The 10683-nt window shown below is 38.2% G+C and overlaps 1 protein-coding gene across 1 annotated transcript; it reads right to left on the reverse strand.

The window, feature by feature from the left end:
- Positions 1 to 6948: 6948 nt before the first annotated feature.
- On the reverse strand, positions 6949 to 9415 carry LOC147642298 (E3 ubiquitin ligase BIG BROTHER-related-like). The gene is made up of 6 exons (XM_086804910.1): positions 8978 to 9415; positions 8550 to 8609; positions 8090 to 8293; positions 7762 to 7871; positions 7531 to 7646; positions 6949 to 7326 (listed from the first exon to the last, which is right to left on the reverse strand). The coding sequence occupies exons 1-6, from the start codon at positions 9033 to 9035 to the stop codon at positions 7170 to 7172; spliced, it is 705 nt and encodes a 234-aa protein (XP_086661036.1). The 5' UTR covers positions 9036 to 9415; the 3' UTR covers positions 6949 to 7169.
- Positions 9416 to 10683: the final 1268 nt, after the last annotated feature.

Consider the following 10683-nt stretch of genomic DNA (forward strand, 5'->3'; position numbering starts at 1 on the left):
AGGTAAGCCTTGAGATCGGTCCAAGTTTAGGTATTACGGTCGAGACGGTTTGTCTCGCAGTGGTTTCTCCATGCCACTCTAGCTGTCTCCACTATCTTCAGCCTTGTAAGAGCCATTTTGCTCTTCTCATTGTACCCGGTGACATCGAAGTATTCTTCCATTGATTCGATCCACTTCTTCATAGCCTCGCCCAAGTTTTCCCCTTGACCCTTGAAAGGTCCAGGCTGCGAACTACGAAGAGTTTTACAAACATCCAGGTCGAGCTCTTCTTCATCGAGTTGGGGGTTAACATTTCTACCACGACGACCTCGGTCCATGTTCCTATCAATACGAAAATTCTTGTTAAGTTTCTTTATTTATGATTCAATTCGAATTTTAATTCAACTGATTCTGGGGTTCTCTAAATAGGTCGGCTCTCCATAGAATCAAGACTGAATTTTTTTATCTGAACAATCCTCCATGGGGATTTCAATTTTTCAGATTTTTAATTTATCAACCCTTAACTTGATCCACTGATCAAAAGTTAACAGTAGTAATCTGCAAGCACAATCCACTAATCTGATAGTGATTGGCTGAAGTCATTAACATCATTCCAGTTAAGAACATCATCACAGGGACTCGTCCCATTCATCCTAATTTTGGTTTTACTTAGTTAATTACAATTCAGCCAAAATTCAGAAATCTTCATTTTTCAATCACAATCCAAATCAACTCATCAGTTCTCAACCAGAATTTAAAAATCATATCAACCACATTCGAATTCATCATCTGGATAGCATTAATGCTTATAATTTCAAGTCTTAGATTTACTTGTATATACTGCCAGAGTAAAGAGCTGCAGTTATATCCTCGGTATATACGAGTAGTCATGGTCCTTGGAATTATAAGGTAAATACTATCATGTCTAGGCCTCAAGCAAGTCAGGGGTTCTATACAATTGTGGTACTTCCATTTGAAGACCCAATTACCAAATTACGAATTTCAGTTTGAACATCAAATCGTATGAATTTTATCACACAATTACAACCTTTTACTTCTTCTTGATAAATTTTTGACATATTTGGCTTCTCGATTGATCCTCATTACCCAATTAGCTCTGATACCAACTGTGAGATCCCCGTCCCCACCGCGCAACGGATTCTGGGTGTGCTAGCAGTGGAAGTAGCACATCTTGGGGTCCCACATTCGGGGCCTCGTCCAACGGATATCCGGACGAGGGACTAATCCATCCGTTTTTCCAAAACCGAACCCGGAAAAAACTTCCTTTGCCCGGAAAGCACGGATGATTCCACCAAGATAATTTTTCCCTAACGTGGTCAAAAGCCTTAACTAACTGAACTGATCTGACCGAACTCGTAAGTTCCATAGTCAGATCAAGGGATAGATTGCACTTGGATCATAGAGATCAACGCTTTTTTCCCCATCGAGAGGCACAGCCGTTGATTCCTTTTTCCATAGAACAATTACTATTCGAGATTTACTTCATCTAGCATACTACAATAGAAATTGAGTCTCATTTTATGGATCCATCAATCCAGCCTAACCCCATCCAGTCCCATGGGTTAGCCAACCGCCCAACCACTGTAGTGATGGGATTCAATTAGGAATTTGGTTAGGTTTTGTCCCGGGTACCAGGGAAAGGAGTTCCCAGGTCCCCTAGCCGGAAGTTCATGCAAACATAAAACTAGTCACACCACTTACACACCCAATATGAAATTGTCTTTTTCTCAGCATCAGCTAACTTTAAAACAATCCTTTAATGAAACCATTATGTCACTGATCACAATCCTCAAAATCTCTGGTTGAATCCATATTTTCAATCATTAATTCATCGGTGTACTTATGGCATCATTGGCAACCAGAACGCTCACCACCTGTTCACTCAAGGACCTTTTTGATAGTTCCTAGCTCATAGTAACCGACAATATATTCACATAACAAAATGGAATCTCCGTGGAAGATCAGCAAGATCAACCAACAGATCCATATAAAAGAGCCATGGACTTATCCGTTGAGGACCAGCAAGGTCAATCAACCAGATCCATGCCCGGTTTCAGAAAACAACTCTTACTCCTTATTCCAATATCTTCCATGACGCACGTGTGGGTATCTTCGACGACCCAAAGCCCGAGCACCGTATGGTCAGCACCCTCTAGGATCCTTCGCAGGTCACCTAGAGCTTCACTCATAGGCCGCTTCCTTGGTCCCTCATCCACCGTACCGGAACCTCACCATTTAAATCGAACCAAGGCTGATCAAGACCTCGGTAGACCTTGCTACGCGAGACGTCCTCCAATGACTCTCTGTCAGCAGTTGCAACTTTATCAGTTAGGTCTCCACGACCTTAATCACAAGACAGTCAAAATGCTTCCCCAACATTCTTGACATAAAACAGTCATTTACAAACAGGTCACAAATACAGTTTCTATATTGAACTCTGGTCTTTCCACATTGCTCCACATCAATCCATATTACTTAACCCAAATTCAAATCATATGCGTATCCATTCTTAACCGGATACATCATTTTTCATCCCATCACATCAGATTCATTCACTTCACATAACATCTATTCCTAACTTTCTTAAATTACATTATGTCTCATCATATCCATTTCTCATTACATCTCATTCATTCACATCTTATATCATTCATTCACATTCTGATTCACATGACATCTCATCTCATCCATTTGTTCATATCGACGTCATATCCATTTACATAAATATTCGCATTCATTATTCCACATACACATCCACATCCATACATCCATTTTCACATCCACATTCATACATCCACATTCACATCCACAGTCATACATCCACATCCACATCCACATTTACATCCATACATCCATTTTCACATCCATATTTATACATACATCCATTTTCAGATCTACATTCATACATCTACATCCACATCCATACATCCATATCCATACATCGACTTTCACATCCATACATTCACATCTATTTTCACATCCACATCCACATCCATACATTCACATCCATTTTCACATCCACATTCATACATCCACATCCACATCCATACATCGACATCCACATTCACATTCATACATCCTCATCCACATCTACATCCATACATCCATTTTCACATCCACATCCATACATCTACATCCATATATTCATTTTCACATCCACATTCATACATCCACATCCACATCCACATTCACATTCATACATCCTCATCCACATCCACATTCACATTCACATCTACATCCATACATCCATTTTCACATCCACATTCATACATCCACATCCACATCCATACATCCACATCCACATCCATACATCCATTCCTTGGTTCATTTTTATATATCTGATTCATTTCACATCCTCATATCTATTTATAGAATACAAGAGAATTCTTATTTTTAATATAAGATTTCTTTACGTATCTATTTATGCATGAATTTCATTTTAAGGAGAATAACACTTTCGAAATAAAAATCAATCTTTTATGCATCTTTCTATGCATAAATTCATTTTAAATGAGAATGACACTTTTGAATTAAAATTCGATCTTTTATGCATCGTCTCATGCATAAAATCAAAATTGATGAAAATAACTCTTTTGAACTAAAAATAGATTTCTTTATGCATCTTTCTATGCATAAAATCAAAATTAATGAGAATAACACTTTTGGGTTAAAATAAATTCTTTATGCATCTTTCCATGCATAAATCCAATTTAGTAGGAATTACACTTTTAGAATAAAAGAATTTCTCTTATGCATAAAATCATTTATGATGAAAATCACACTTTTAATATATAAAAAATTATCTTTTATGCATATGTTTATGCATACAAATCATTTATGATGATAATCACTCTTGATATAAAAGAATTTCTTTTATGCATCTAATTTATGCATAAAATCATTTATGATGAAAATCACTCTTTTAATATAAAAGAATTTCTTTTATGCATCTAATTTATGTATAAAATTATTTATGATAAAAATCACACTTTTAATATAAAAAAATATCTTTTATGCATATGTTTATGCATACAAATCATTTATGATGAAAATCACTCTTTTAATATAAAAGAATTTCTTTTATGCATCTAATTTATGCATAAAATTATTTATGATAAAAATCACACTTTTAATATAAAAAAATATCTTTTATGCATATGTTTATGCATACAAATCATTTATGATGAAAATCACTCTTTTAATATAAAAGAATTTCTTTTATGCATCTAATTTATGCATAAAATCATTTATGATAAAAATCACTCTTTTGAATTAAAAATAAAAATCTTTATGCATCTTTCTATGCATAAAATAAAAAATTGATAAAAATAACACTTTTTGGATTAATTTAAATTCTTTATGCATCTATCCATGCATAAACCAATTTAGTAAGAATTACACTTTTAGAATAAAAAAGTAAAACTTATTTTTACACAATTTTAAAAAATTTCGCCATAACCTCCTTTGTATGGCTGACCATTTTTCAATTTTTAACTTTCTAAAATCAACTAGAATTTCACCAAGAGTATTTAATTCATTCTAATGTAAGCAATTTCTACTTATTTAAGAGAAACATTATGAAAAACTTGATTTTATCCATTAATCATTCATCTAGGATAAAGAATGGTTGGATTTACTAAAGAGGAGAGGAATGCCTTTTTTCAATGAGACATAATATCATTTTCATTTTAGAGAAGATCAAATCATAATAACCATTAAAATTAAATATAAATGAGAATTTATGTATTTTCTTACTACCATTCATCAATTAACTTCAATAACATTAAAAAGTCATTCTAATTAAGCTTCTCAAGCTTAAGAGGGATTGAGAAGAGAGAAACATTGAGAAATTATGAAAAAAGATCAAAATTCACACTTTACCTTACAAATTGCTTGATTCTTTGATCACGATAGAGATCCCCAACCAATCAATTGATTTAGTATACTGATGGAGCCACCAATGGAGATTGAAGAAGGAGGAAAGCTCCAATTTCTTCAATTTAGAGAGAATTTTAGAGAATAATAAAAATTATCATTATTTCAGCATAATTCTGACATAGTTCATATTTTTTTACAAAGAACTCAGGTTCTACTTATAAGAGAGGAAGACTCTAACCAAGAGCGACTGATTTCTAAAAATTTTCAAATTCAGTTTGATTGAATTTAGACTAGATTTGAACCTAGTTTGGTTTTTTTTTTATTCGGTTTTGATTCGATTTGATTCAAGAGAGAGGAGAGATAAAAATATCACATTATTTTTTAATTTAAAACTCATTCAAGCATGTGAAGTAAACGCCTCCTTGAAGGGACTCGTCTTCCTTATATATGTGTCAAAATAAAATCATTATACCCAAAATATCTTATTTTTTTAATATTACTCATAGTTTTTTACTAATAAACCTTGTACATAGTCAGCTCTTCATCTTATGTGAACATTTACTCATTTTTGGGTTTTTTTTTTACAAATTAGATTTATCTCCTCCTCACACATGGATTGATCTTATTGGCCCATAAGAACCTTAATTTAAAATTTCGAAAAAATCTTGACCCTTAAGATAATGCCTCTTAAACAAATTATACTTGATTTCTAATGCACCTTTTGGAAATCTTTTCGAACTTCTGTTTCAAGAGAACTTATATAAATAAGATGAGAAATTTTTCTATCCAAAAATATTCAAAATCTGAATAACCTCTCTAGAACATTTTCTCTCTCTAGGCCAAAACAAGCAAAAACAAGATCTTTTATATTTCTGAAGAGGAGATTGATTCCAGGGGAAGATACTGGACATCCTGAGAGGCTGGGTAGGAATCTTACAATTCCTTTCTAACCCCTATAACCAATGGTAGAAGTTAAAAACAATACTAAATAACCAACCTAAAGGACTGTCAATTCTCATGGGGACACCACCATTTTCACAAGAAATGCATTTTGTGATGAACACAACTTGAAACAAATGAAGCAAAGGGGTTCTACTGGAATCCTTTGCGTTGAAAAGCATATATTTTGGATTCTGTCCCACATAGAGTTGCCAGCAAGCCCTATAAGGGTGATGGATGGGCAACATAACAGCACAAGGTCACTGGCAGCATGGATGGATCTGATTGGATGCCCGTTTGCAATGCTCACTCTTTCAGAGAGACTTTGCCTGCATAACAGCATGACACTGCCACAAACTCTGTCTGACCATAAAAAAATTTCTTTGCCATTGATCCTCCAGCAATGGTAACGGTCGTAGGTTAGCTGCTATCAACAGGCAGAGATGGACCAAGTTTACTGATACTACTTGCCAAGTTAGATAGTTACAAGCACACCTCCTCTCACCAGATTGCAGACCAAAGATTCCAAATCAATCACCATAATCAATATGAGGGGCTGCAGAGAGGTAAAGCTGAGGGCCCGCTATGATCGGGAGATTTCAACTGCTGTGTTGATTCCAGCACAGGTCATCTTCACACAGCCTACCCCCTCCTGCACATGAAGCTTGTGGCTCCTGCGAAAAAGCCAGTTCAACCCTGTCAAGCCTCTGCTTGCAGCCCAGAATCACCCATGCAGGTGCCTCTCTGTGCTTGCAGACGAAAATCATGAAGCAGCAAAGCTGGTGATGGGTGTCAGGGCACAGATTGGGTGTGAGGGTCCGGATGCATAAGAGGGCAGGGTGGAATTGGTGAATGGTTTGGAGGAAGCTGTGAGAGTCCAGGGTAGAACTGGCAGATGAGTTTCCATCTGCAAGACACCATCCCACGTCAGACATCCCCTTTTTTAAGAGGTCACATGTCAAAATGATGACACGCATATGGAATCATCCAACAGCCCCTGCTGATATATTCCTCCGCAAGGTGGCTTCACATGTCCACAAACATGTGAAGGTCCACTTGTAACTAGCCATAAACAATAGAATTTGAACTCCTAAGAGCTAGAACACATTCTGCATATAGCACACTACACAGTTTTCAAATACAAAAGTTTTGCTTCCATTTGTTTGAAACAATGAATACAATTGACAATCCATGATAGTGGAGAGTATTGGCAGGAAGGAATTCTGTACAAAGCGAGATATCTACAGCATATTAAACTGTACAGCATGTAAAGAGAGAGATGCAGCAGCAGAAGCCTAAGGTGGTGTGCCTCATAATCTGACATCCTCCACTTGCACAGAAGATGTTGACATTCAAGCCTTCTCAGTGACATCATGCTTGCACACTGGACATAATTTTGAGTGGTTCAGAAACCATTCAGAACCACAAACATCATGGAATGCGTGCAGACAAGGCAGCAGCATGCACGAGTCCCCGTCTTTATACTCGATCTGGCAGATAGTGCAGAGTCTGTAAGAAAAACAGGCATATAAGAGGCAGTTCTAATTACAGTCAAACCATGTGCATGCTCATTTTCCTGCAAATGGGTGACTACATTACATCAATGGCCAACTTCATCACATCATCATACGATTACTATGCCATGAATGATGTAACATGTAGTTGATCAAGGCTGATAACACCATGCATGCATGTAAGATGTGTATCACTTACTCCTCTACACTCTCGGCCGACGAGATGTGATTGTCCTTGTTGAAAATGTGCCCTGCCAATGATCTGACTAAGGGAGCAGGAGCTGTACATTTCACATTCTCCAGCATCACCAGGCTCTGCCCAAAAATTCATGCATAGATTAGGAAATTCCAAGAATGACAACAGACAGCAATTATTGTCATGGATATAAAGGCTACGCAAGCAGCAAAGAACATTTACTTTTACACATACCTCATATGACAAGTCCAAGTGCCCGTGTTCGGCTGGGCGGGTAAGGTTAACCATTGGCCCACTATCTTCCCTTGCATCATGGGGCAATTCCGACAATGAAAGAGAGAGAGCTGCACATAAAAAGGAAGAAGCAGTTATGAACCCCATGCATTCTGAGCACTTCCAACACAAGGACACTTTGCCAAAAAAAAAACCAACCTCACAACATACATTACCTCCTAACAGAAAAAAGGCTACTGTACGCACATGGCAACAAACTAAAGCCAAGATACGTAGCTCTATAGCTAGCACCTGCTCAACACAAGTATTTTTCACTTGATTGAATTACCAAGGGCGACATCAAGGTTATCGTCATCCTCATTAACCTCCCACTCCCCCTGAGAGGAGCGTCTGGCAGCTCGCCTCAACTGCCGCCTGCTGATCGGTGGCCTTGGAGGCGCTACATAAATTTCCTCTTCACTGTCATGCACAAGATGGCTCCAATGCTGCTGCTCTGCCCGCCTTTGCTCTGCAATAGCTCTTCTCCTTCTACCTGAAGACATGCACAACGAATAAGTTTCTAAAAAATCGGAAAAAACAATTGCCGCGCTGCATATGTAAGAACTTAAGCCTGCAAAATAAACATGACTAACCAGCATCATACATATAATGCATGCAGTTGACAGTATAAATACACACACCCACACCCACCCCCACACTCACACTCACACACCCACGCAGCCTGCAAATTTAACATGATTAACTAGCATTATTCAAAGAGTTAACAAGCAATGAAAATCACTGCTCACCTTTACCGGCCGACCTGTTGCTTCTCTGGGACCTTATTGGAGGTCCTACACAGACTTCCTCTGCAAAAAATAAGAATATTATCAAACAGTGACTAATATTAAAGCTTCCTACAGGCAAAAAAACCCATTTAAGAAAATAAAATTCTACACCAGTGCAGAAAGCCATCTAAAAAAGAAAAAGAAATTTACGGATTTAATTTTTTATTTATTAAGCAACAGTGCCCCAAGAACACCCATCAATCTGTGAAGGCAGTTGAAAAGCCACAGCGTGAAATCTCAAACGCCAAACAGCACGCATACAGAGACCCAAAAAATTACAGATCTAAAAATGCCCGTGCATCAGAAAAACGGAACATTAGTAATAAGCATCTTTTTTTGGAAACATAGTACATGGTAAGTCGTGCTTAATTAGGGCCAATCAAGCTTACCTGCTGGGTTGCCTGTGGTTGAAACAGGAGCAGCAGCAAGGACGGCCGAATTGCTCATGATTTAACTGTAATTAACCCCGCTAGATCGCCCAAATGCAGGAGCTGGGGCGATCCTTACAAGAAAACCTGTGTTTCGCAAGAGATTTAAGAAAAATGAAGAGAAATAGCAAGAAATGAGAGGGAATTGGCAGAAGACTGGGTAAAAACAGCAGGAAGGTGGGAGAAAAAATGGGGGGAAAAAAGGCGACCGAAGTGTAATAGCAAGCAAACGAAGAAACAGGAGAAACAGGAAGCTTATAAGAGAGAGATTAGCAGGAAAATGAGGGGAAATGAGGCGGTTGGTGGGCTGTGGAAGAATGCAAAGCTTGGAGGAGGAGAAGTCCACCTGCCAGGCTTTGAGAGGATCACCAAGTTTTCACACTTGCTGTTGTTGTGACGGGCGGTTCTGCTTTTTCACTTGCAATTTTTAAAAGCATCTTCTTTCGGAGGTGCCTCTCGAATATCCGGCGGTTACTCCCCCACCTCAAAATTGTATTACTTTTTTTAAAATTTTATGCTCTTTAAAAAAATTTCACCAAATAAGCAATGTATTTTTTTAATGCGAGGTCCTCGAGGATCTTTGGCCCACTCATTTCTTTGGAAGAATCTCTTTACATACATATGTGTGTGTGTGTGTGTCATTCATCAACAATCATCAAGGATCATCATCCTAAGGGGTTTACAGGTCTCCCCCCCCCACACACAACTCCCAGCACCCCCACCCCCCCGGTGAAACAAACCGGTTGAACAAAACCTTGTCGGTACACCCTTTACACATCAAAGACAATGGAAGGCAAAGAGGTTCTCGCTGGTGTTTCAATGAAGATAGCAAAGACAGAGAAGAGAGCATAAAGTTAGGCAGAAAATAAGGGAGGGAAATTACTTCCTTGGTGCAGTTTACCATGTCCATTCCATAAAACATGACCTTGATGTGGACATGATCTTTGAATTCTAACTCTTGAAGTGTGTACAACTTTTCAAGCTCGCCAAGGAATCCAAGGCTTGGCCTTAATTCATGTTTGGGCGCCTAGTCTAATCTGTAAACCCTCTAGATCAATTATGAGAAAGAGTAGCGCTCCACTTGTTATTGTAAGGGGGATGGTTCCATGGTGACACTGCATTTACATCGTCAAGGGCCAAGCTAGCTAGGACCTTTACGCACTTGTCAAATTTGGCCCCTGCCATGAATTACATAGAAAATGGTTGAAATTCTCATTAAAATGAAGGATAAGGGCACCCAATAAAAAGCAACTCTATTCTTGGTATCACATCCAAGTGCATAAAGACCCTTATAGTGGGGGAGCCATGTTCAACCAATGTAGTGGGAGGCCATCCTCTATTTGACCAATATAGTGGGAGGCCATTACAGTGGGTATCTTGTCCAAAGGGAGGCCATCCTCCCCTTGGACTCCCTTTGGACAAGATATCCACCTTTCGTTTTGCTAGAGAAATTGATGGTCTACTAAGGCCACTACAGTGTGGGCAAGAAATGGATGAGGATCAAGTTGGTGCTTTGCTCAAAGAAATGAGGGGTGACTAATAAGCAACAATGAGGGAGCCTTTTGACTAGGGGGCACCCTTACATCCAAGGGTGAGCATCCCTACTCAAGGTCAAGAATAATCAGTGCTAATTTGAGAAAATTTTAAGCACCTTTGGACTTGGGGGG

This window comes from Cibotium barometz, chromosome 1, assembly GCF_041138505.1.
Source record: "Cibotium barometz isolate CiBa-2024 chromosome 1, ASM4113850v1, whole genome shotgun sequence".
Lineage (NCBI taxonomy): Eukaryota > Viridiplantae > Streptophyta > Polypodiopsida > Cyatheales > Cibotiaceae > Cibotium > Cibotium barometz.